General features: G+C 45.2%; 5 protein-coding genes across 15 annotated transcripts in view; 3 read left to right on the top strand and 2 right to left on the bottom strand.

Moving 5' to 3' along the window:
* LOC125766401 (leucine--tRNA ligase, mitochondrial) overlaps positions 1-26,305 on the bottom strand; it is a 60,113-nt gene extending 33,808 nt beyond the window's left edge. Inside the window, exons 1-5 of one of the 3 annotated variants that reach the window (XR_007418661.1) lie at positions 26,133-26,305; positions 24,258-26,070; positions 23,701-24,188; positions 23,249-23,634; positions 15,988-16,192 (exon numbers count right to left, since the gene is read on the bottom strand). Coding sequence is in view for 1 of the 3 variants with exons in the window: in XM_049432330.1 (XP_049288287.1) it covers positions 23,329-23,634; positions 23,701-24,188; positions 24,258-26,070; positions 26,133-26,213 (2,688 nt within the window). In the remaining 2 variants the exon portion in view is untranslated. Of the gene's footprint in view, positions 1-14,716; positions 16,193-23,142; positions 23,635-23,700; positions 24,189-24,257; positions 26,071-26,132 lie in introns of those variants that run through there. The other 2 variants (XR_007418660.1, XM_049432330.1) reach the window with 2 other exon arrangements.
* LOC125766431 (lateral signaling target protein 2 homolog) lies at positions 1,794-12,829 on the top strand. Of its 9 annotated transcripts, none has more exons than XM_049432402.1 (4): positions 1,794-2,002; positions 4,010-4,249; positions 11,189-11,818; positions 11,919-12,829. In XM_049432402.1, exons 3-4 carry the CDS (start codon positions 11,189-11,191, stop codon positions 12,105-12,107), a joined length of 819 nt encoding a protein of 272 aa, XP_049288359.1. In that variant the 5' UTR covers positions 1,794-2,002; positions 4,010-4,249; the 3' UTR covers positions 12,108-12,829. The 9 variants fall into 9 exon arrangements, with proteins under 9 accessions (XP_049288359.1, XP_049288358.1, XP_049288357.1 ...); XM_049432401.1 differs by lacking the exon at positions 1,794-2,002 and adding an exon at positions 2,030-2,958; XM_049432400.1 differs by lacking the exon at positions 1,794-2,002 and adding an exon at positions 2,030-3,127.
* Positions 7,701-8,087, top strand: LOC125764612 (uncharacterized). The gene has a single exon (XM_049429016.1). It carries the CDS (start codon positions 7,701-7,703, stop codon positions 8,085-8,087), a length of 387 nt encoding a protein of 128 aa, XP_049284973.1.
* Positions 9,103-9,489, bottom strand: LOC125764606 (uncharacterized). The gene has a single exon (XM_049428989.1). It carries the CDS (start codon positions 9,487-9,489, stop codon positions 9,103-9,105), a length of 387 nt encoding a protein of 128 aa, XP_049284946.1.
* On the top strand, positions 16,217-23,264 carry LOC125766390 (mucin-19). Its single transcript, XM_049432282.1, has one exon. The coding sequence runs from the start codon at positions 18,647-18,649 to the stop codon at positions 22,880-22,882; it is 4,236 nt and encodes a 1,411-aa protein (XP_049288239.1). The 5' UTR covers positions 16,217-18,646; the 3' UTR covers positions 22,883-23,264.
* Positions 26,306-26,832: the final 527 nt, after the last annotated feature.

Here is a 26,832-nt window from a genome sequence, read left to right as displayed (position 1 = left end):
AAGCGTGAAATGTATCACCTGGCTCCCTGGCTTTAACGTCAAACGTTTACCCTCACGCTTATGTCGGCCAATGGAAGGAAAATCCCAATACCGATAGGTGTGCCCTGTGTGTTTTACTTTAGTTTAAAACTCATCAAAACAAATACATTAAAATGAAGAGGAAGGAACATAATGCTGCGAGCATTAGTATGGGCCGTAGAATAAATTATAAGCAGCAGAATGGTGGGCATTAGGCCTCTCAGTTCGCCTGGTGTTATTCCCGGCAATCCAATTAACGCTGTCATGCAGCCGGTATTGGTCTTGATGGCTCTTTTACTGTCACTTCTTCAGACGGTGATGAATTTGTACGCCCCTCTCGGCCAGGGAAAACAACAAACCAAAATATAAACTACTATCCGATTAGCGTTACGAACGCTGTGGATGTGGTTAGCGCGATATTATGTCACGTTCGATTGCAACCGTTCACAATTTTTCGCAAACATACGAATCCAAACGACACGTCCAATGCTCAAATCTCGGCGATGCTTTCTAATTTAATGAAAACTGACCCACATTCCAAGGCTAACGAACTTTCAATCCTTCAGCGAGCGTTTTAAAGTTTGCCAGCCATGCTCTTGCAGACCTCTTCACCACTCCACTCGTGCACGCTAATTGATCTCAATCACGATGTAATATCGGTCATCTCACAGGAACCAACAGGTACCTTTACACAACCATGTGGGACAAGCCTACGCCAACACAGCACCGGACGACCGGAACAGGGTGGAGCCGCACCCGACCAGACTGCCGCAAATGGGCACGCGAAGTATAATGAACGAAGCCCCACGAAATGCGTTCCAGGCGACCACACTTACCTTTTTGTGGAAAAACGTTGGACCAAAATGGTAGGAACATAAGGGATGGGCTCATTTTCACGCGCCACGTTTGCCTGGAGCTTCGCGAGGTACGGTTTGTAACAATTCCCAGAACGATGAGTGTCGTGCCATCGAGTTTTGACATCGCGACCAACAACGCAACGCGACACCGCGAAAACATTAGACTTGGAAAAGGTATTGAAGTCCCTCAATTTTAATTATTTTGGTTTTTTAGCACGAAGTCAAAGTAAAGTTAGTAATTAATCGTGAGGATTGCATACTTCTGGGGTAAAATGTAATCCACTCCAGTGGGTCTTCTCCTAAAGAAGAATTGACGATCCTCGAGTTCTGTGAACTTTTACTCAACAATCTTCACAAGATCGTTTCTTCTATTACGAGCTTGATATCTCGAATTATCTTCACCACTTCTGACCGATTAGGTGATATCCATTTGGAATCATTTCAATTAGTTTCTTGATGCAGTATTCCCAAAAAATTAATGTAGTATTCCCAAAAAAGAGTCTTCTAAACATACGATTCTAAACATTCTATTTCTCCTGACGACATCTCTAGTTATCAATAATGCCATTAGTACTATTACAAGCAGAATGTAAATTCAGAGACGTTTTAAAGAAACCGTGACTTTAAGATATACCTTTCCGGATTAATGTAACTTAATGGAAAGATTCATCAGTCATCAGTCATCACAAGCATAATTGTTCAAAAATGAAGATCAATACACTTGCTTCAATACACCTTATAACTCTTTAATCGCACTCCATTACTAGCTCATTAAAAGTCAAAATTTCAACTAAGTAACTTTCTTCCTTAAAACCAAAATATCAAAAAAAAAATATTCATCAGCTGACACAGACTGCATAATACACCCAGCATTTTATTGATAAGCCCTTTTTGCCTCTTTGCTGTGCCGAACGTCTCTCAATGTGCTCAATTATCGACACAGTGGTGAATGGCAAAAAAAATCTACCAAAAACAAAAACACTCTCCCAGCGAAGACGCGCGAACGCATAAGGGTAGTAACAGCAATTAGAACCGTAACTACTACAGCGCCAAACCATTGCCACCATCATTTCGTTAGCGGCACTCATCGGAGAAGGCCGCGTTGTGTGTTGGCTTGAATACTGAAGGTTTGATTTTTTTCCCCCTAATCACTTTCTCTCTTTCTCTCTCTCTCTCTCTCTCTCTCTCTCTCTCTCTCTCTCTCTCTCTCTGTGTGTGTGTGTGTTACTCCCTCTCTCGGTTATTGTAGTAGAAATTAAAGAAAGCCGGTGGATTGGGTCAGAGAACCCAAAAGTGAGGAGTTTTCCACCCCCCACCCTCTGGTTGAACCATTTTCCACGGATATCGTGTACTGTCGTTGCGTGTGCGTTTTCCGATCCGATCTTTCCACCCGAGTGGCCGTTAGCGAACGACCGGTAGCGTGGCCGTTTTGGATGCGATCGAAGGGAAAATCGATCCGGGCGGCCCATCGGGGTGAAACCTAATCAACGGTGATGGGCTCCAGTGTGTGTGTGTGTGTGTTACCACCCCTTTTGTGTGTATGTGACGTGTTTGAGGACGGTTTTTTGTGTGTTCCGATTGGAGTAAAAACCGATCGAGGAAAGTGAAACACGAATAGGGAGAAAAGTAAAAGCTGCAGGGTGGTTTGGTTTTTGTCTGTTCATTACGAATGTTACGTGAATTCTCGCAGTTCCATTTTCTCTACCGGCGTGAGTTACGCCAGTCTCGCGTTCGGTCATATTTTTTTTTGTCTAATAAGGAAAGAGTTCAATTCGCAAAGTGTTTATTAAATTTGTCCCGTGTATCTCAACCACCCGCGTGGAGGGGTGCGAACACACCACCCTGAGCACGCCATTTCTCAGAGCATAAGAGCACAGTGGGTGAACTGTAGTGGGCCAGTGGTTAAAAATAACATCGCGCATCGCACGCAACCACAATCGACGCCGTGTTGGACGTGCAGTGTGTAGTGAAGTGGCGTTGTGAGATGATGCCGATAGCGCAATGATCTCACCTGTCTGCTCAACGCAACAACATGCGCGACTCACACATCCGGGGCCGTGTATAACGCGTCTTCACTTGCAGTGTATGTGGCTGTGGAAGCAACAACAAAAAAAGTGTGCAAAGAACGGCATTGAAGACGCATCGCAATATTAGACCGTTCAATGCTTTACCTTTCTACCACCATCGCACTAACCTCAAAAAGGCTGTCCCAACATGGTGTGCCGTGTGTTTGCACGCAGAAGTAGTGTTCAGTATGTGGTTTTTTTGCTGCTTTTCGCAACATTGTGTGGTGAAAATCATAACATCGTGAAGTAACCTGCAAGTGGTAAACAACACACCACAGCCGTACGAGGAAGTGGATAAGGGTGCTGATTGCAACAGTGACATGTGTTTTTATTGGCTTAGAGGCATCCGTAGGGTGTGGGTTATTATCAGTAGCGCACACACTTCACACGAATGTATGTAAAGGTGCTGCTTGGAGTGCATCCGCTACCTCGCTATCCATCAACCCTAGCTATACGCAGGTGTTTTTGATTCTATTTCCAAAAAGAATCCCCCTAGTGTCCATTTCATCAAGCGCACCAGTTTTCCAACCATTCCAACCTACTTCCTTCTTTCCTCTCCACCACGTATGAACAACAGATCCGCTAGGTAATTCAAACCCCTAAGCTGGATAAGAAGCTTCCTTTCTAAAAGCGCCTTTTTGCGTAATACTGCTTTATTTTTGCTCACCGAAAAAGGCAACGAAAACAACGGAATAGGTACGGTTCGACCCCGATGCCTTCATTCTCGGCCCGATGCCGAGGAGAAGGTCATGGAGTGAAATCGCGAAAATTGTGTTCAGACCCCTCTCAATCGCCACCTTCACGGACAAACCCACCATCTTGTCCAGATCTCATATGCTGCCCGAGATTGTGCGTCATTGCACGGGCCGTTGCGACGCGTCTGTACAGCACATTGTTCCGCTAGTGTTCCGTAAAAGAGTGAGCTAATCCAAACGCGTAGGAAATACCACACACGAGAAGCTCAATTTTCTTGTTTGCTGTATTCTGGGTTTAAGGAGTTATATCCTAACGTTTACAATGGCTGTGTAATCTTATACATTTCTTCTATCCACCTGTGTACTATTGTAGTGCGACAGTCATCGCGAACGACATTACGTACGCTTAGGGCAGCACAAACAAGTGTTGGTTTAGTGACGAATTAAGTGAACTTCAGTAACTACTACTTTAGTGACAGAAAATTGTACCAATACGATCAAAACTGCTGCATCAAAAAGTCATGCTTCCGGTCGACGGTTTGCTACACAACCACTGATCACAACTGCGCCGTCCGCAATAAACTTGACCATCAGACACCGTTAAATTGATACGGTATGTATTAACGAACTGCGTCGGAACAGGGTGGTTTATACAGCAGTAATGACATTTTTTCGTATAGTGTTTTCTCATTTACTTTAACGATATACACCTAATAAGTACTTCTTGATTCACCGACATCCCTCAATTATTTCTTTGATACTAAACGCCTGAAAGTATGCAATCGACCAACAATTTTACCTCTTTAGTCCTAAATCAATCGTTGAATTGTTATCAAGATGCCAATGTCAAGATGCATGTCCACAGTTCAAGATCACAAAAAGAGGAAAAGGAAAAGGCATGTTTAAATGAAAACATGCCCTCTCTTTATGATGAATCACCCTGTGCGAGACATCGCCTTTCACGCGCATTATAATGTCGACTGTTAATAATTCAATTTACCACCTCGCCCTCGTGTAAATGCCATCAGTTCCACAGCTCTTCGTGCTGGTTCAATAACACCGCACGATGCGTTAGCACCATCTCTTGCACACGTGTCACGTATGCCACCGTGTTAGCTGATCGTGTGTTCCGTTTGGTTTTGGGCTGGGTTTCCAAATCAATCCCGCAATATAACGTCGAACGATATGGGCAATTAGTTAGCGGATATGGTTCGTTACGTTTCCATTCTTCTATCTACACATTCAAGCCAAATAATCGTTTGCTTCAAGCAGTTAAACCATCTCAAGTTGTTACGCTTATGTGAATGACTCATGACTTACTGCTGTTTGCATAATGCATGATCTGATGATCGGGGATATTCACCAAGAGCAAGAAGACACCATTAATTGGGCACAAGTTCATTGTTTTAATTTTTGAATTATTTATATTTCTTGCTTTACTTCTAATCATTTGCTCAGTTTGGTTTATTACAGTGACCTTTAAAATTCAATTTAAATCCTAACCGTCCGATCTCAACGGTTTATTGATAAGACAGTTTCAATGATTCTCATGTTATATTGATAACACGACACTTGCTATGGAAAGCAGTTTATTGTCATAGATAAGAGTAGATGAAGAATAATCATAATAAACAGCTGTTTCAAAAGATGACAAAAAAACCATATAATATGTGTTACTCATCACCCAGAGACAGGGATTTTTTTAATGCTCGCATTTGCTTGATTTAATAGTTATCACTTGCAAGCTGCACGCCATCAGTACCTCAACCGCTCATGACTGCTCTTCACTTGAGCCTTTTTTTCTATTGCCCTTACCCTTTGATTTTCCATTCTTTTCGTGCCCTTTTTTCTTCCCTTTTCCTGGGCTACTGCGCGTTGTTTTGCCACGTAGACGATCCTGCCCATCGTCATTCGTCCTAGGTTCTACAGGTAGTGACCAGAGAGCCGGTTCTTCTGCAGGTTCTTTCATCCGATGGACAACGGGGCTTTTCAGTTGGACATTAAGTTCCTTGGGAGCTGTGTTCACAGCATCACCTGCTAAGATATTCGATTGTTTTTCTGTGTTCAACTTTCCTGGTGGCTTGATCGCCAACGGAACGGGAAGAGTATCTGTACTTTGAAGTTTGGGTCTGTAAGGGCTCAGTGTCTTGATCTCTGTCGATCGCTTACTACGAACATTAACCATCTCTTCGGAGCTTTCGTTCGATTGTTGAGCTTTTATAAAGGTAGGTGTGGCAAAAACTACCGATATGAACAATAACTGGAATGCAACGAACCCCCAAATAGTACCCATTGTGTGGTCAGATACTTGGACTGCTTGGAGTTTGTACGATAAACTAAAGCTATATTCCGCAAATTGGTCTTTTATACGACCTCTTAGCTTGGATGATCAATTGCTATTTAATAATAATCATTTTTAAATGAATGTCCCCTACTCTACATAAACGGACAGTGTTAATCGAATAATAATTGCTCTGCGTCGCTAAGCAACACTATAAAAGCAAATCCAATTGTGGAAACTATACCACTTGCAGTCCACAATTTGAATTTTCAAATACCAGTTTATTTTGTGACCAACCAGTCCCAACCAACAATCCAACCAACAACAATGAAGACAACTCTCTTCTTCCTGGTCGTTGCTCTGTGCGTCGTGGTGATCTCGGCCCATGACAGCGAGCAACACGGCAAGGGACAAGGCAAGGGCAAAGGCAAGGAAAATGCCTCCGCTGGAGCTGACAATGGATCCCAAGTTGGTGTTGGCAAGGGAAAGGGCAAGGGCCAGGAGAAGGGTGATGCTGCTTCCCGTGCTGAGGCTGGTCGTGCACATGCCCAGAATGGTGGAAAGGGCAAGGAGAATGGAAAGGGCAAGGGCAAGGACAAGAACTGAAGTGCGACAATGGAAGTTAAACTGAAATTACGATAATAAAATGATAACGTGTATGTCGAAATACTATTTTTATTTTGTATATTATGGATGAAGCCAAAGACTGAGCTTCCAGGAGAAATGATCTAGGGTTGGATTTCCTGAGAAGTACCTCAGAGAATGAACTGATACTGATATTACTGTGTATATAATAACCATATAGTTCTGAAGATGTCGTTGCAACTGTAAAAAACGGTATATCATTTCCTCTTCCTTTGGTTTAACCATATTACGGAAAAAGTCTTTGTTTCATCAGAAACTTGTTGTTCACATATTGATGCGAAATTCTGGATGATGTGCACAAAATCATCCTCCAGTTGGAATGTACTTTGAAATACATTTCCAAGAAAAAGATTTCTGTTAAGTTTCAAAGTTTATTACATGCGAAAATTCATATCTCATCACCTCGATTAAAGGACCTCTATCATAACTGACTATTATGCAGTGACATACACTCGCTAAACTGTGGTGTTCTAGATCCGTCGTCAGAACGACACTAAACATTTTATCTGGATCATCCATACAGATTAGGAAAGAGTAGACTGTCCCAATTGAGATGAAGGGATGGGGTTCATATGTCTGTCTGTATAACCGCTGTAAATTGACAACGACGCCATCGGTTAACTGTAAACAAATCAAAGAACAGCAATAGAACCGAACATGATTATTAAGCGGTTAAAGATATTGATAAGTTAGTAAGTAGATAACCAGGAGTAAAAGCTAAAACGATATAATTCCTCAATCCTTCATTACACTAAACTGTCATACATATTATCAACGTATTTTACACATAGGACAGACACAATTAGATTTCAAAGGCCCATTTTGGATACCACACCACAAATAATCGTAATTTAATTAAACAGTTGATTGTTAGGCATCTTCAATGACAATTGATGTGTTTTTACGTAGCCTAATTTCACTCAATTCACGGAGGCCTTGTGTGCAAACTATTGTTTAATACTTTTAAATTACCCTCTGGAACCCAGTTTTGTTAGATTTGATTGGAATTTAACAACTTGCCACATGTACGTACAGCATTATCACGCATGTCTCCGGATATAAAAGCAGCAGATCAAGCATCCGAATAGTATAGTAAATCCAGCTACTCTCGCCAAACCATCCAAACCAACCAATAACAATGAAGACAACTCTATTCTTCCTGATCGTCGCTCTGTGTGCAGTTGCATTGGCTGCTCCATCATCTGAGCAGAAGCGAGAAGGAAAGGGCAAAGGCAAGGGCCGCCAGGAGATGGCGGATTCCGGCTCGGCAGAGGGTGCACAGGACGATAGCCAAGAGGAAAACCGCGGAGGAAAAGGCAAGGGAGCAAACGGTAGAATGACCGAAAAGGGTGGAAAGGGCGGAAAGGGCGGAAGGGGCGGAAAGGGCGGAAAGGGTGACATGGAAGATGAGATGGAAGGCCCCAGACGGCGTATGGATGGTCCGATGGGAAAGGGCCAGCAGAAGGAGAATGGAAAGGGTCGTGATGCAAAGCCAAAGGAACATGGCAAAGGAAAAAAGAACTAATCTGATGTACCGCCTCAAATGTAACGAAAAATAAAGATCAATTTAAAAATATCCACTTTAAAATTTTTATTAGATATCACTTATGGGAATTGAATTTAATAACAGTAAGAGTCTCTTTCTTGTTGGCTTTAATGACCACTAACGTCGCGCCGACCATTTGTGGCTTTCTAGACTTATTTTTACCGCGTAGCCAGATAGTCAGTCCTTGCTACGGGAGACGGTCCGGATGGGTCCCGACAGTAAGAGTAAATTTCTTTTTTTTTATAACAGTAAGATTATGAATTAAAGAAACTATTTAGTATTTTGTAAACTGAAAGTATGCAATCGCTCAGTTTAGGACCAATTGTAATGTCTGAGATATTTTGAGGCGCTTTTGTGTTTGGTGAAACAGAAAAACTGGAAGGTAGCCTATAATATCCGACAATTTAGACAAGTATATTGAATAAAACTGCAAGAAATAAATATATTTAATGAAACAAAAAATTGCTAATGGTTAATTAACGGACAGGGACTGACACGGCATAGCCGATGTCGTTGAAACTTCATATACAACAATTTTCTGTTATATAACTATTCTCCTATAAGTAGGACTGAATATCCAAATCTGTCTTACATATCTTACATGGCCGGACATGACTTAGTAAGTAGTTAATCCAAAAGAAAAGTATATCGAAGTTTTCAAGATATAAACCAAAAGAAATAAAACAGATGCCAAGAAAAGTTCAAAATAGTAGGAGAAAAAAATGTTACATTATTGCAAGATAAAATAAGAGATAAAAAAACTTCATCCAGTTAATAAATCGTTATAATTCAATGATTAGGAAAATGGTTAATGTATCAGAAACATCAAAGTGAATCAAATAAAAAATTGGATAAGACATTCGTGACATCAATGAGGAATCAAATTAAAAATAAACTTATATCTCTAAGAGAGGGCTAACAAAAACATTTGATCAAAATATGTTGTTGTTAAAGGGATCTTTATTTTTCGTCACATTTGAGGCGGTACATCAGATTAGTTCTTTTTTCCTTTGCCATGTTCCTTCGGCTTTGCATCACGACCCTTTCCATTCTCCTTCTGCTGGCCCTTTCCCATCGGACCATCCATACGCCGTCTGGGGCCTTCCATCTCATCTTCCATGTCACCCTTTCCGCCCTTTCCGCCCCTTCCGCCCTTTCCGCCCTTTCCACCCTTTTCGGTCATTCTACCGTTTGCTCCCTTGCCTTTTCCTCCGCGGTTTTCCTCTTGGCTATCGTCCTGTGCACCCTCTGCCGAGCCGGAATCCGCCATCTCCTGGCGGCCCTTGCCTTTGCCCTTTCCTTCTCGCTTCTGCTCAGATGATGGAGCAGCCAATGCAACTGCACACAGAGCGACGATCAGGAAGAATAGAGTTGTCTTCATTGTTATTGGTTGGTTTGGATGGTTTGGCGAGAGTAGCTGGATTTACTATACTATTCGGATGCTTGATCTGCTGCTTTTATATCAGGAGACATGCGTGTTAATGCTGTACGTACATGTGGCAAGTTGTTAAATTCCAATCAAATCTAACAAAACTGGATTGCAGAGGGTAATTTAAAAGTATTAAACAATAGTTTGCACACAAGGCCTCCGTGAATTGAGTGAAATTAGACTACGTAAAAACACATCAATTGACATTGAAGATGCCCAAGAATCAACCGTTTAATTAAATTACGATTATTTGTGATATTCAAAATGCGCCCTTGAAAGCTAATTGTGTCCATCCTATGTGTAAATTACGTTGGTAATATGTATAACAGTTAAGTGTAATGAAGGTTTGAGGAATTATATCGTTTTAGCTTTTACTCCTGGTTATCTACTTACTACCTTATCAATATCTTCCGTAGTTGTTCTTTGATGTGTTCACAGTTAACCGATGGCGTCGTTGTCAATTTACAGCGGTTAGACAGACAGACATATGAACCCAATCCCTTCATCACAATTTGGACAGTCTACTCTTTCCTAATCTGTATGGATGATCCAGCTAAAATGATTAGTGTCGTTCTGACGACGGATGGACTCGCTACGGACGACACCACAGTTTAGCGAGTGTATGTCACTGCATAATAGTGATTCATTGTAGGGGTCCTTTAATCGAGGTGATGAGATATGAATTTTCGCATGTAATAAACTCTGAAACTTAACAGAAATCTTTTTCGTGAAAATGTATTTCAAAGTACATTCCAACTGGAGGATGATTTTGTGCACATCATCCAGAATTTCGCATCAATATGTGAACAACAAGTTTCTGATGAAACAAAGACTTTTTCCGTGATATGGTTAAACCAAAGGAAGAGGAAATGATGTACCGTTTTTTACAGTTGCAGCGATATCATCCAAACTATATGGTTATTATATACACAGTAATATCAGTATCAGTTCATTCTCTGAGGTACTTCTCAGGAAATCCAACCCTAGATCATTTCTCCTGGAAGCTCAGTCTTTGGCTTCATCCATAATATACAAAATAAAAATAGTATTTCGACATACACGTTATCATTTTATTATCGTAATTTCAGTTTAACTTCCATTGTCGCACTTCAGTTCTTGTCCTTGCCCTTGCCCTTTCCATTCTCCTTGCCCTTTCCACCATTCTGGGCATGTGCACGACCAGCCTCAGCACGGGAAGCAGCATCACCCTTCTCCTGACCCTTGCCCTTTCCCTTGCCAACACCAACTTGGGATCCATTCTCAGCTCCAGCGGAGGCATTCTCCTTGCCTTTGCCCTTGCCTTGTCCCTTGCCGTGTTGCTCGCTGTCATGGGCCGAGATCACCACGACGCACAGAGCAACGACCAGAAAGAACAGAGTTGTCTTCATTGTTGTTGGTTGGATTGTTGGCTGGGATTTGGACAGAACTGTTGATGAGAACTAGCTCGGTTGTGATGTTAATACAGAAGCTATCCAATGCTTTTATACCCGAATCAAAACCAAATCGTTTATTAAAATCCCATCAAGTTGAACCATCCATTAAGTTGCTCCGAAATTTGCGCATGAATGTTTCACGTCTACGTGTATGTCGCGCATTTTTTAAAAGTTTTACTAATTTTTTTATGTGATCTTCTTTCTTCCATCCCCCGCAGATGAACGTAACAGACGATCGACTCCCGAAGCTAGAGTTCACACTTTCGGTGGACGAAGAAAATGCTCTCACACTGTACGAGGAACTCGAGCAGACGGATATCAATCCAACCAATCTTAATGTGAACTGCTGCTGTGGTCTACTGCGCACCTCGCCCTTCCACCAGCCAAAGTCATCCTCAAGCCCTACCGGGCGCCTGCAGGTAGATCCGTTGCGACACGAAGACGGTGAACAACATGGACATCACGGCCATCATCAGCACCATCATCACCATCGGCATGAGGACGATACAGAACATGACTTTCTTATTTCTACACGATCCTGCGAGGATGACGAATGCGACAACGCACTAACCGAGCGATGGCGCCACAACGTGACACGACGCAACGAACGATACCGTGCGTTTGGGTTGCTAGAATCCAGCATTTTGAACAGCTTTCAGCTGCAAAACTTTCGCCGCAAGACGCCTAGTGTTTTCGATTCATCTAGCTCATCGGGGCAGACGAGTTGCAGTTCCACTGCATCGAGCATGATTGAGGACATATCGGATAAGATAGAGGAAATTGGAAAGCTCGACACCAACATCCATTCGCTCATGTACAAATCGGTCGAGCTGCATAATGACATACTGGTAAGGGTTGACTTGTGACTTACTTGTGACTTATACCAAATGTAATTTCCCATTAGTTTCTTCACGATCTGATATGCTTTACTGTCTCGTTTATTAACAGTCCTTGGAAGCCACCACCAACCGCCTAATAGCCGATGCGAAAAAACTCTCGGACGATCTGGACGATGTACGATTCCTAGACGAGCTGATAGCCATTCTAAACGGTGACATCGGTCCGGTGATACATCGCGAATGGCCGTACAAAATCGACACGGACGCCCCGATCGAAGAAGGCACGCCGGTCACCTAACCGGCGGACATGAATCAATCTCAGTGCACGCCAACCACCAGTGTCCGCATTGGAAGTCGGCGCGTCCGATTTTGCTAGTACGCCCCGTGAGCCGGTCCTATTATGTCTTATTACACCGCTAGATCCTCGTGACCGGAGGTGGGCTTTGTAGTGCCGCATCCATGGTCAAAAAAGAAACAGCGCACGGCGAAGAAAAGCTGCTACACCTACACTTCAAGTCGTATTTTTCCGAATCGATAGCAGCCAAACAAACATTTCCTTTCTAGCGCGTACCGACAAGAAAACCAATGTCCAACAAACCGGGCAAACATTGAGGCAAATGTCCGCGGCTTCGTCCTCGACGATAATTGGCTTACGGGCGTGGTGGAAAACGTCGTCCACGGTCCACTCTAGCCTGTCCAATATTCGATTTAATGCTTCCGGGAATGCAGCGATTTTGTGTTCCCCTTACCAATACCGCTGTCTTGGCAATACGGCAGCTTCTTAGCCAACATAATTGTAAGTGAGTAACATTATTGGTAATTGGTAAAAAAAAATAGATCAAAACGAGCATACCTCATCCGTTTCGAGAGGTCGATTGTTTCGCACCATTTGCTTGTGACGCGTGTTTTAAAACATACGCTAATGAGCACCATTACAGTAGATTAGAAAATTATACCTAAGTTAAACTACTCTGAATACGTAGGTTGTACAATAAATGACCCAATTGTGATAAATGTTAACAGCTTATTCGGTGTCTTTATTTTTTCATGCACTACCATTACACTACACACGTGGGAGCAATTTTAATGTGAATTTACTGTGAAGGTTGTTTCGTTTCAGTCATCTAAAGCTCGTTTAATAAAATGATACAATAATGCAATAAAAATGGAAAATTCTACAATCATCAAGCATAACCATTAGCATAGTTGTTTCTTTACACGTATTTAAATTATTGTTGGGTAATTTGATAAACTATTTGGTAAAATTAAACGTATGTTTATGTCAAGGGGTTCCCTTCCAAATAATGCCCAAATCCTTTTTCTACGTCCAGTGATTGCCTACTTTCAGGCGATATTGAAATGATAAATATGTTTAGAGTAAAATAGTATATTTTTTCGGTTTTAACTGCTGGGCTTATGATGCCAGATTAAAATAATGCTGAAAATATTATATATTCTTGATTTACTTAAAATCTTAAATTGTTAAAAAATCTATTTAACTTTCTAAATTTTCTTCTAAATTCTAAATTTTTCCTTTGCTAATCATTGAGAGAAATCAACAATTCTATTTAGATAAATATATAAAATTGAAATTATATAATATTCGAAATAAATCATTTAACACTTCCACTTCATTACCTACAGATGTTTTACCAATGTTACGATTAGAACTTTAAATTACACCAACATAAGTTTTGTTAGTAGGCATTCAAGTCTTCACGCCGGAAAGGGGAACGGACACAAGCAATTGTGGGGAGTGAAATCAATTTGTCACCCAAAATCGAAAATGCAAACCATGAAGCGAAAAAAAAACCAAAAAAAACTTCCATACAGTACCCATTTCGCGTGCGGTAATAACTTTTGTCATTGACTTCCTTTATTTTATGCAACATCGAACAAACGTGACCGTGCCGGGTGTATGTGCCTTGGCTGGCTGGCTGGCAAGCATAATCACGCCATTGAACTTGCCCATACAGAGACACACACCAAAAAACATACCGGGTGCGGGTGATTTGATCCCTCCCCCAGGCCCTGGTGGTTCGGCTAGGGCACCTCACTATATATGTTGTATGTACGTTTGACTCGTTGCTTCTCGTTTCGGGGGACCGATTGCACCAAAGTTCGCATATGAATTTATGCACGCTATGAGCCAAAAGTGACAACGGGTACATAAAAATAGAGGACAATCCGGTTTGGGGTCCTTTACCGGAGTTTGGTTTGCTTTTTTCTTTTTTTCTTTTTTTGCTATTTCTCCCCACTCTGTCGAGCATACAATTTTCAAAACTCGGTACTATCTAGATATGCAAATAAAATACTCCCACTATCTCTCCCCGTGCTTCTATTGTACGAAATCAAAAGCAACAAAGTGAGCAATTGTGGTAAAACTCTACCGTTGGCAAAGTTTTGCAACATTTTATTAACTTCCTGCCCTGAAGGGTTCCAGTACGGTACTACCATCGATTCGTACCGAACCGCTCTTGATAGCAGAAACGGCGAAAACTTAATTACTCAAGTAGTGTTCAGTTCCAGAGGTTCTGGCTTCACATTAACTCAACACGTTCCCGAGAGGTGGGCTCGGGAATTGAAAGGAAAATGGGGAACGCAACGCCCACCTTATTCTCCATTAGTTTGTCTTTCCATGATAGCAGCGATTTAGCGTTCGTTAACCTGGTGATATGATTTTGTTGGTTTTTTTTCTTTTCTTTCTTTTTTTTTTGCCATCACTTCCGGCACTCCAGAGGTTGCATTCCGTAAGCAATGGTTGCAAACTTTGTACGCTATGGCCCGTTGACTGTTGCCGTTCTCCACCATGCGAATGTTGCTCGACTTGTTTCCATCCTTGATGTGTATCGAACAATGGAAAGGACTGTATAATGGAAAAATAAAACGAATTCCAAATTAAATGCACCTCTTGATGAAGAGCAGTGCCGAAATAGGGGCAGAAAATGGTACAATTCATGTTTTAATTAGGAAATGACATTGATTTTTGCTATTATTATTATTTAAGTATTTTTTTTCTTTTCTCGTACAATGAAAACATTTGTTTCAAATGGAACTTCTCTTGAAAAATGGAAAGAAAAAGTCATAGAATAAATGCAACATTATAAATAAAACAATACAATGTGATGTAAATGGGTTTCCCATACAAATCACCTGTAGATAAAAACCGTCACCTACTGTAGGCACGAAAATAGCTTCCACTGTGGGCAAGGAAGTGGGAAACTGTTTGCCAAGCTCCACACAACACTCACCTTTTGCTTTCATCCCCGTACCAAACTAAGTGCCGCAAGTGCTAATGATAGAAAATGGCAAAAATGTAGGCCGAATTTGCCACGCCACTACCTTACCCAAGCTTCGTTCAACCTTCTCAGGAATGTGGAATTGAGAACGATTCCTTGGATAACAAGGGGAAATGGGGAGAAACGTGGAAAACTTTGCAGATTTTCCAACGGCTTTTCACTTGTTCCTTCCCTACGTACCATTCATGCCCATTTCTAAACGAACTTTTGGCACTTGGAAGTAACACTTTTAAGCCGGAAATTCCAGAGACACCCGGGACTGTAAGGATCTGTTTGGGAATGGTGCCACTCCCCCACCCCCGCCATCGAACAAGTCGGAGCGGTGTAAGTGAAACAAAAAATAAACCAAAAAAAAACTTTACCGATTCCGATCGCCAGCACAGTGGCGGAATGTGAGAAACTATTCAGACGACCGGAAGCACCACCATACGGCAGGCTCGAACATCATGTGGAATAGTTGAGACGGCTGGCTTTGCAGACTGGCTCGGAAGTTTGCATAGCTCCCCCGTATACATCCCCCCACATGTCATTCCTTCTACATGCACGCACGTCACAGTTTTATGACGTGCAGTTTCACACACCCGACCATCATTGGCGTGACGGCACGAAAGGAGCTGGGTTTTTCCTGCCAAAGCTTTCACTCATCCACCTTGGGGCTACCGGGAGCGACCGGGGAACTAACTCCAACTGGTACGTAATGTATGGACGCGAATCCTAATCAGAGCATGGTTTAGATAGGCTATGGCTAAATTACCAATACATACACACGAACAATTTCATTGTCGGCCTCGGACGAATTGTTCGGTTCGGTAGTCGGTACATTGAATTAGAAAGGATTCCCCACCACCATGGCTTATTATCGTTCTGAGCGAAACTTACACGAATAACCATTTTCCGATTGAGAACTGCTTTCTACCGTTGATTACGTCCCGACGTTCATTTGTTGTTGTAGATATTGTCGAGCGTTTCGGGACACCCGAAGGATAGACCAACTGATCAACTGACATCAACACGTGAAGCAACTATCACAGCACGGTACAATAGCGGGACAGCAACCGAACTCATACCGATCCACCGTACAGATCTAAAGAAAAGTGTTTTATTTAATGAAATAAAATCTTAAAAATCAAACATCGAATTGAAAGCAATGTTTCCTTAAGTTTATGCAGGAATGCTTAAAAATATATTTACTAACTATTCATAAAGTTCTACTATTTGTTTTACAAAGTTAAACTATCAGTTAGGGTCCTACATGTTTAGCGCCAGCGAGAAAACTCATGACAGCAGGAAGTCCTGAATGTGAAGTGTTAAACACCTTATAGGTAGGGGGCGGCCCGGTGGTGCATGTGATAAACGGCGCCAGTTCACACGACCGGACCGGGTTCAAATCCCATCTGGACCGACCCCCCGTAGCAAGGACTGACTATCCGGCTACGTGGTAAAAATAAGTCTAGTAAGCCAGAAATGGCCGGCGTGACCTGTAAGGTCGTTAAAGCTAAGAAGAGAGAGAGAGGTAGGGTTGCAATGTCCTCAAAGTTTTCTAAAATCGACTCCGACTTTTGAGATTGTTAAAGAAAAGTCTCGAATGTTGATCATGACGCACTTGAAGATGATAAGTAAAATGTCCAGACATTGTTGCACACGTTCACTAGTTAAAAAGTGGAGTAGAGTAGAGTTTTCTGCGTACCAAGAAAACCTGAATTGCAATACTTTTTTCACAACCGACAACCTGCTGCGAACGGTAAAAACCCCTGCGTTAACCTAAGGCAACGCGGCAACCACACAAACAACGATGAAACGAAACATACGCCAGCTATTCCCTAACAACATTTTCAGCACAATCACTAGGCTTTTGTTTATATCTAACCTCAATACAGCATAGCGCATATAGATAGCATACTCGGTGTCCTGGTGTGCGCGGCCAGGTCTGCTGCTGCACCCTGTCTTCTTCGCTGCAAACCCCAGAGACGCCGGGTACGCAAGTGGAAGCGGGATAGCACCGTCAGACTTTTCCCTTGGGGCTGGGGCCGATTTTCAATCATAAACAACCGAAACCCAAACTTCCCCGGTCGACCGGGGAAGGGTGTACAGAGTGCGGGATTTCACCATTCAAGCATATTCACTCTCTCTCTCTCTCGCACAAAACATACACAAATACACCCTTCGCATCAGGAGGAGGACATCAAAATTTAAGCCAGTGTTGAGGCGCACGTTTGGGAAAGAAATTACACGCCGAAAGCAGTCGCAAGGATCACGTCGCCGAGTTCGGATGTGCTGGCGTGGGGCCGCTAATCGTTGGGGTTCGGAATTTCCTACACGTTAACGGATACGAATACGGACACTCATAGTCGGTGGTTTAGTGCTGTCAAGGAAGGATAACCAGGCGCCTCCATGTCAGTGGAATAAATCTGTTTTTTTTTTAATTTACACCAATCAGTTGCAGCAATAGTGTCCCGACAGGATCATATAATGTGCAGCAAACAGTGCGGATGGTCCGTTCGTAAACGGACATTTTATTTTCCCACCCGCGCAAACACATACACACGCACGAGTCCTGTTTGCTGAGTGCGTGCGTGAAAGAGAAGGAAGCACTTCCGTAGGAGAATCGTAACAAAAAACCAAAGAAAAAAAAAACGTAACGGAGAAAGAAAACAAATACGTGAAACAGTGTGCGCGCCCGTCAAGTTTTTTTCCCCCGTTCGGTCGGTCGGGAAAAATCGGTCACGAAAGTTTTTCGGCATTCAATTGATTTTCACTATTATCCTTCGAAAGGGGTTATGTGAGGAAGGAAGGAAGGAAGGAAGAGGGAAGGGGAAGGGAGGGAAACGCGTGAGACGGGCAGGATGACAGACAGAGCAGAAAGCATCACCGTCGTCCTCTGTCTGTCGCTAATGAAGGGTCCGGGTGTGTAAGGGAGGAAAAGCAGGACAGGAAAAACGAGGACCCCGTCTCTCCCCGTCTGTGTGTACGGGTGAAGTCATCATAAACAACTTTATGAAGCGTATGAATTACAAAACGGTGACTACTGCATCACAACTACACCGGTACACGGAGAACGGCCGTAAAGGGCAGACGGCCAAGGGTGGCGGCAAGAAAGCAAGTGCCGTGTTGTGTACTGGGACCGGGGTTTTTGGGTACCGAACATCATCATCATCATCACCGCGGCGGGTGAAGGACTTTTATCCTTCGTTTTGCGACATACCAATCCACCATCGAAGACGTCGTCCGTGTTGATTGTCGCCAAAAGATTTTTCGCTTTTGTTTTGTTTTTTTTTTTCTTACTACTGCATCGAAAAAAAGAAACATTTCGATTGGGGCCAACGACGGTTGAGGCTCCACCGGAAGACGATGACAATATACCGACCAGCAACCGTACGTGTGCGTGACGATTTCGTACGGCAGACATCGAAGCGGAGGCCAACGAACGGCACTCCGAGGTGAGGTGTCAGTCGTTAAGTCGGTCAGTTGGAGAACAAACAAGAAAAACAGCAAGGTTAGCGGGGATAGAGATCAGGTCAGCACAGCCTAGCAAACACCAATGAGTACACCGAAGATTCGGGGAAAGTCCGGCATTCACATCAACGATGGTATCATCGGTCCGAGTGCGTCCAGTGCGGCTGTCGGTGGAGTCGGTGGGCCCGCACACAACGCACTGCTCAAGATCGAATCCGTCGTGCCAAAGCTCACGACCCGCGGTGCTAACGGTCCGGGCACGAACATTGTGCTGGCCTCCGGACATTCCACTCGCTTGCGTACGTTTCATCGCTCCCACAGTACGCTTAGCTCGTCGTACCTGCGAAAGGTTACTGCTGCCGCTGCGGCTGATTATAATCGCCAGCAGCGAATCCATCCGGGCCCGGTCCGACCGGAACCGATCTGCGAGCGAGGAAGTTATGGACCGTCGCCACCACCGCCTGCAGCACCATCACTCTCGCAAGCGCTGCTCGATACCACCGGTCAGCAGCTGCTAGCGGGATACGCAGAAACACCTCCCCTGGACAGTACGCTGATCGTACAGAATGGCGTTCCGAGCATACGCCGATCGCAGAAAGATCGTGAGAAGCACCCGGATCGGGTAAATCTCGATCGGAAAGGGCTCAGCTCTATACCGCTCATTGAGGACGAACCGAACCTGCGGCTACTCTCGCTACAGCACAACCTGATCAACTCGTTCCACATCCCACCGGAAGCTGATCCGAACAACAACCTAAATCACCATGGTCCTCCTCCGATCGCTGGTGGACATTGTGTGATTAACGGTGGTGAGCTTAAGCCTGCTACCGCACTCTACCCATCAGCCAGCAGTCCACCAACGCCTACCAAACCTTCGCCTAGTGGCACACCAACTAATGGGCCCATGGGCGCCACTGGACCTTCGTCATCGTCTTACGGAACTACCAAACCCTCCGCCAAACAGTTCCTGCGCCAGAAATCAACGTCCCGCGGTCAACTGCTGATGAGTACTAATCTCGCTTCTCTCGGACCACCGGGAGTATCCGGTACTGGCAATGGACCGGTAACAGGAAGCTTCATCCAAAGCAAGATAACGATCGGTACCAAACAGTCTGGTTCGCAAACCGCCTCAACACAACCACAGCAAACTCATCCATCCGCCTGTACCGGTCCAATGTCCGGTGTATCACCGCACCTCCAGAAATCGTCTCCACACACATCTTCCTCCACAGCGCCGATCGCCATTACGGCGCATCAGAAAAGTTTGCTCAAAAAGTCCAACAGTTTCATCGGTGGCCCTAGCATGTTTCTAACCGGCGGTCCGAGCGGACAACCCACTGCTGTCGGTGCGTCTTCGAACGGGATGCTGAAAATGCGAGCTGGTAAGCTGCTGCTCGTACCATCGTTCAGCATCGATAACCTCAGCAACATTACCGAGCTACCTTCCGGCAGTCCGGCAGGTGAGCAAGATTACTGTAACGGTCAGTCTAGCAGCAATGGAAGTGCGACCAACAGTGGCAAAACAACGCCAACAAACAACGGACCAATAACGCCCTCGGCGGAGAGTGTACTGCCAGCGAACTGCAGCACCTTCATGACACGCTACAACCTAAGCAATCTGGTGTTTCTCGATCTGTACGACAACCAGATCGAGAAGATCTCCTGTCTGGATGGGCTCAAGAGTTTGACGGTGCTGCTGCTCGGCAAAAACCGTATCACCGACATCGGGGGACTGGTATCGCTCAAGAGCACACTGCGCGTGCTAGATCTGCACGGTAACAAGATTAGCAACATTACGGGCAAGATCAGCCAGCTGCAGGAGCTGAAGTCTCTCAACCTTGCCGGTAACGCACTGCGCCAGATACAAACGCAAGATTTTGCGGGTCTGTTCAGTCTGAAGGAGCTAAATCTCAAGCGAAACCGCATCAAGAAGATATTCGGATTCGACGATCTGCACAATCTCGAGCGGCTCTGGCTGTGCCACAACGATCTGCAGTGTGTTGAGGATATGTCGGCGATCGCGAAAGCGATCAACCTGAAGGAGGTAACGATTGAAAACAATCCCGTCTCGCTCGCTGGCGATTGTGTTTCGTTTCTGGTAAGCTACCTGCCGGGACTGGTATCGCTCAGCCAGATGCAGATTACCGAGCAGGTGCGCCGGGCTGCATCGGCCTGGCGCAAAAACAAGGAACTCTCCGATAGCAAATACTCAAATCTGTCGTCGGACGTGTGTCAAAGTATGCGACGGGAGGAAATCATTTCCAATGCACGCACTAACTGGGAGTTGCTCCGATCGCAACAATCGACCGTCATTGCACGCGGTGCACAACGACTCACTGCCAATGGGATCATCCCGAAAGATGCCGACCTACTGCTAGAACCCAATGCGACGAACAACGCACAACTAGCGGAGAATGGTGGTCCGGTGACCGGTGCCGGTGTAGAGAAATCGGCACGAAAGAGTAATGGGACAGCGCAGGGTACCGTCACGGTTACACGACCACTTAGGTTGGCGAATGGGAAGAAAACTACCAATCGAAAGCCCTTGGTTCGGTCTTCCTCACAAGATAATTCCAGTTCGCAAGTGTCTGAACAGGGAGGCGAAGAATACTTTCGGCTACCACCGATTCTTGCACCATTTCTGGAACAAACCACTACCAAGCCCGGTGAAGGCGAAGGGTCAGTTACATCAGGTGTAGGTACACATGCGGATTCGAGCGTATCCAGTGGCTTTAGCTCGGACAATGATGAGCAGCTTAATCTCGAGAAGGAAATGGATAAACAGACAACGCTTGTAGCGTGCAGTTCAAACTCCACTCCGGATAAAGAATCCGACACCGATCGGATGGTGCCAGTAACGTCGGCAGCTTCAGATATGCCAGAAGAAGATAGGAGCAGTGATCTTGCCGTTTCCACAGATCTTCCCGCACTGGAGGTAATGACACCGCGTGTCGATGAGGTGAAGCTCCCTTCGCCTACAGATGATCAACCACAGCCGGACACTAGTCAGACAACGGACGAAGCTAATCTCGACAAATTGTCCACCCTGTCGACGCTCTCGGCGAAAAGTGCCTCCGAGTCGGTTATTACAATCGCTTCCTCGAACTCCGATTCCACCGGTTCCACAACGGACTCGGCTGGAAGTAGTTCGGCCGGTGGTGGGGGTGGTGGTGGCAGTGGCAGTGGAGGTAGTACGAGTGGTCACACCTCTTCCATAGCCACCGAACGAGGACGAACGCACAAAACGAAGCTTAGCACTCCCATTAAGCGGTATGGCACTGGAACTCTCGCTCGGACGCAAACCGCACGCAACAACGCCCTCCCATCCAACGGCGCCAGTTTGGCCAATACGTCCAACCTGGCAAACGCCTCCAATGCAGGCACACTTTCAGCAACCAGCGCGGCAGGTGCCGGTGGAGTGTATGCAGGAATACCCAGCAGCAATTACGGCCCGCCCACCATCAGTACCGGCACCGGCAAGTCGGGCAAATCGGGCGAACGCGAACGTGAACAGGGTGGTGACTATCTGATCGAGATCTGTGGCCGCTACCTGAACGTGTACGGGCTTGGTGCGCTCCGGTTCATCGACAAGCAGTGGAACATGCAGAAGGCGTGCGACGTCCATACGGTGAAGTTTAGCTACATCAACTTCAACAGCATCACGGCCATCCTCTGCCGGATCAAGGTGCGGTTCGTGAATGCGGAAAATTTCATCTTTCGCGAAACGAACATTACCTGCCTCGGGCAGATTAATGCGCTGGCCGAAAGTCAAGGCATCGCGTCACTGACGATCGACCCGGAGGGCAACCCGTTGGCGTCGCGGTCTTGGCGCAGCTACGCCATCTACCGGCTGTCACACTGGGGCCTGAAGCAGGTGAACGGGACCGAGGTGACGCCCGAGGAGGTGCAAACCGCCGAGGCCACGTACGCCGGCCTGTCCGATCTGGTGCTGTGGTCCCTCCCGGAAGGGCTTCTGCAGCCGCTGTTGCAGCGGTTGCGGCTCGAGGAGACGGCACACGCCTCCAAGATGACGGCCAAAGAGTGGCTGATGCAGGCGGACCCATCGCTCAAGAACATCGTCGGCAAGGAGGCCCTACAGTGGAAGAAGCACAGCACCACCCAGGACGATACGGTGATGCGGGCCAAGGGCAAAGCGTACTTTGCCAAGATGCTGGAAAACACCTGCAATGCGGTGGAGAAGCTTCAGCGGCTCGAAACGATGTGGCCGGTCCTGTTGCTGGAGATGATCCGCAACACGCTGATCGACTACTCGCAGATAGATGTGTACGTGAAGGGCATGCTGGTGGAGTTGCTGAAGTAAAGGTACTGAGCAAAGCTGACCGAAACGTACCCAGAAAGACACCATGTGTTCATGCGGACGGTCACGAGCAACCGTTAGCACCTTTTTAAGGTACCGCCTTATGGAAGGACCATCAGAATGTCTCCTCACCATGGCCATGACATTCGTACTAATATTAACAAGCCCGCGCGTTTACTAGTAAATTGATAACAGTTCAAGTGCAATAGTAGCCTAGAAAGTGACACATATTTTACCTTACACTTCGATTCCACCTTCCACTACAACTGCGACCCTTTTCGCTCAAGCTCCCAGTTTTGTATCCCGCCAACGTAACAATGCGATATTTATTAAACGTCTTTTTGTGTAAAATGCAAATAAAGCACATACCAAATGCGGCCTCGTACGTTGCGGCGTTTTTGTTTCCTATCACATTGTTCCACCGGTGCGGCTAAATCGAGTTGGGCGTCTTACCCAATGTGGAGCACCTGTAGTGACTTTTTCTTCTTCATTTTCTTATCCTTCTTTTCCTTTTTACTCTTGCCCGATGGTTGGCCGTCTTGTCCTTCCTCCTCGAGGATGGCCCGATCGAGATCTACATTGAGTATAGCTTCGCAGCTGGGATATAGGAGGAAATCGCTCGTTCGAAGTGGTCGCTTTCCAATCAACTTCACGATCGGTTCCTGACGTAGTGCTAAATCAAGCGATTCCTGGTGCGTTAGCTGATTGAAGCGCTTGGCCGGAATTTTTAGTATGCAACATTCTGCACCATTTATCTGAAATGAATCGAAAAAAATAAATTAAAATAAAGAAAGAAACCACACCACTCTGGAAATAGCTACCTTAAATGTAAGATCAAGTGGAAAATCCTCGTCTATTTCTGGCCAACGTTGATCGAACACTGTACCGTCCCATCGCAGCCCACAATTGTTCGATTCTTGCCGGTCTACTCGGTGCGGTGCAGTGACAAGCTGGTTCCAAAGTTCCGCTGCGAAGTGAGGTGCCATTGGGGCGAGCATAATAATCTGTGCGGCAAGGGCACGTTCGTACTGTCGCCCGTGCGTGACCACATCCGGTGTGGCACGCCGGATAGCATTCGTAAGGCCCTGCATCTTCGAAATGCCCACACTAAGCTGATGTGAATGGCGGTAGTTGAAGGTAGCACCGGCCGTAAAGTAATTACGAGCGTCCCACAACTTGTGTTCCTGTTCCTTAAACTCTTCCGTTGCAGGTGGTTCAGTAGTTTCCGGATTGACTTTGGCCCGTAGTTCCCGGAAGTCGTGCAACGTCATCCAAAGTCGCTTCTGCCAGTTTAAAATTCCCGGAAAAGCTAAAACAGGAAAATGAGCAAAATGAGAAACAGGATTTCTTAAGATCGTTCGTAGATGCTGCTACTTACTCGCTTCGGACCAATTACGATGGGATGTTGGTGCCACATCAGCCAACAGAATCAGTCGTAACGTGTCGCATCCGTGCTCCCTCAAAACCTCTAACGGATCGACACCGTTTAGCTTCGATTTGGACATTTTTTCCCACAGCATCGAGACCGGTTCACCTGTCGTCCGTTCGATCGCTTTATTGTGCTTCTCGTCCACCACTTCAACCTCTTCAACCGGAATGTACTTCCCACTGCTAGCCACACGATACGAGCGACCCATTACCATGCCTTGTACGAGAAGGCGCTTAAATGGTTCCGGTGTGGGTAGCAGCCCTTTGCTGTGCAGATAATGGGCCACGAAGCGTGCGTAGTAAAGGTGCAGCACGGCGTGTTCCTTCCCTCCGACGTAAAGATCGACTGGCATCATCCGATGGGCAAGCGTTTGATCAAACATCCGCTTTTTGTTGTGAGCATCGATGAAACGCAAAAAGTACCACGAACTATCGACAAACGTGTCCATAGTGTCGGATTCTCGTCGACAGTCCGTACGCTGACAGGAGGGACAATTCACTCTTAGCCATTGCTCGTTCTGCTCCAACGGAACTCCAACAGAATCCGTAGGCAATTGTATGGGAAGGTCGTGCTCCGGTACCGGAACTGTTCCACAACTGGGACAATGTATAATCGGTATCGGAGTACCCCAAAACCGTTGTCGTGAAATGAGCCAATCGCGTAGCTTCGAACTAACCGGATGACCACCGATTCCTTTGGCGAGAGCTTGCTGAAGAATATCTTCGCCGGGAGCGTTGTTTTCATCATTTGTTTTCGCTTCTGTATCTAAATTCAAACCAATTGCAACCGCTAGTTTACGATTCTGTTCACTATCAACAGCTAGGTAAGTGTCGCATCCCTCCGGAAAGGGAACTTGTTCCGTTACGATCACCGGCAGTATATCATCGGTAAAAGGATTCTTTACGATGACATTTTCCAGTTTGCTTTCGTTGTTTTTAGCACTGTTCAAAAGATTGGCGGGATGAATGGCGACAAAAATGGCTTTTCTAAGTTCCTCCGGCTCACGGGTCCAAACGGAAACAGTCTTCATTTGATGTTCTCCAACTATTGGAAACTCGAATGCATAGCCCTCACACTCGCCGATCCAATGACGCTGCAGCTTGATGATATCCTTCCAATCTTCCAGCTCAGGGTCACTTAGACCCTCTAGCAGGGGTTTGGCAAATGTTGTCGTCCTGACAAACCATTGTCGCAGTACCTTTTTCTCAACCTTTGCCCCGGAACGCCAAGAGCAACCGTTATCGTCCACCTGTTCATCGGCCAATACCGTTTGATCGACCGGATCCCAATTCACAAGCGCTTCTCGCTGGTATGCTAGCCCATCCTTAAACAACATCAAAAACAGCTGCTGCGTCCAGCGATAGTATTCAGGTTGGCAGGTCGCAAATTCACGCTCCCAATCGAAGCTGAACGCAAGCATTTCTAGCTGTTTGCGCATCTCGCCTATGTTCCGTTGGGTCCACGTGTCGGCTGGAATTTTTCGTTGTATGGCAGCGTTTTCCGCCGGTAAACCGAACGCATCCCAACCCATCGGATGCAGAACGTTAGCACCATTGAGCCGGTAAAACCGGGCCATTGCGTCACTGATTGTGTACACGCGGACGTGACCCATGTGCAGATTGCCGGAAGGATACGGGAACATTGCGAGCACGTAACGCTTGGGCTTTGCCGTATCAGACGGGTCAAACCGAGAATCTCCTAGCTTGTTGTGCCACTTCTGCTCCATCCGACGTTTCATTTCGGGCGACAATTCCCGGCATGTCTGCAAAAGTAAACGATCAAATCATCAAACTATATTTGCCTCTTATGTAAATGTTGGTTTACCATAAAATCTCCAACAGCGGAACACAAATATCTTCGTCCTTTTAGCCATCGTCCCAAAAACAAACTGTGAGGAAACCGCATGTTTTTCAACCACGGGAAAACCACAACAAACTTTTTATCACGATGACATAACTTTTCATAAACGTCAAACGGAATGCTTGGTCGATTTGTTATTGCGAATCAGAGTATCACAACAAACGCGAAAACCGGCATCAGCTGTTCAGTTTGATCGATTGTTGTGTACACAACCCTCCTGCATCTCGCTCTGGCGATGAAACAAAACTATCAACAATCGACTAACGCTACAAGGAAAAGTTTTATGCACCCTACAAAATCATCACAAATTGTTGCTAATCACTGTTTTCAAATTACAGCCTAGGAAATCACATAAGAATGACTTGTTTGATATAGGCAGTTGTATAATTTCAGGGAGCTGTAATCTACGTCCTTGTTACATTTATTTTTCCACTCAAAAGCTGGAATATTTCCATCTTTTATAACTTATACCGAAATCTGAATTTGCATTTCAATCGTTTCATTTTACTTTAAAAAAGTGAACGAATAAAAGAACCAATTGATTAAAACAATAATGATAATAAAATAATATTCTATTCTTCCCTAGCAGTATCAAAATTCTTATTCTTCTTTCGTCTTCTTTTGCGCGCATCGAACCCGAACATTTGTCAAACTGTATGTTTAC

This window comes from Anopheles funestus, chromosome 2RL (assembly GCF_943734845.2).
Source record: "Anopheles funestus chromosome 2RL, idAnoFuneDA-416_04, whole genome shotgun sequence".
Classification (NCBI taxonomy): Eukaryota; Metazoa; Arthropoda; class Insecta; order Diptera; family Culicidae; genus Anopheles; species Anopheles funestus.
The sequence above is the reverse complement of the archived record's forward strand: the minus strand, read 5'-3'. Positions and strand labels throughout refer to the sequence as shown.

Bases quoted from the DNA above. Each gene is read 5' to 3' on its own strand.
- LOC125764612 (XM_049429016.1), top strand. From the start codon at position 7,701: ATGAAGACAACTCTATTCTTCCTGATCGTCGCTCTGTGTGCAGTTGCA.
- LOC125764606 (XM_049428989.1), bottom strand. From the start codon at position 9,489: ATGAAGACAACTCTATTCTTCCTGATCGTCGCTCTGTGTGCAGTTGCA.
- LOC125766431 (XM_049432402.1), top strand. From the start codon at position 11,189: ATGAACGTAACAGACGATCGACTCCCGAAGCTAGAGTTCACACTTTCG. The intron at 11,819-11,918 runs GTAAGGGTTGAC...GTTTATTAACAG, and splicing joins AGCTGCATAATGACATACTG to TCCTTGGAAGCCACCACCAA.
- LOC125766390 (XM_049432282.1), top strand. From the start codon at position 18,647: ATGAGTACACCGAAGATTCGGGGAAAGTCCGGCATTCACATCAACGAT.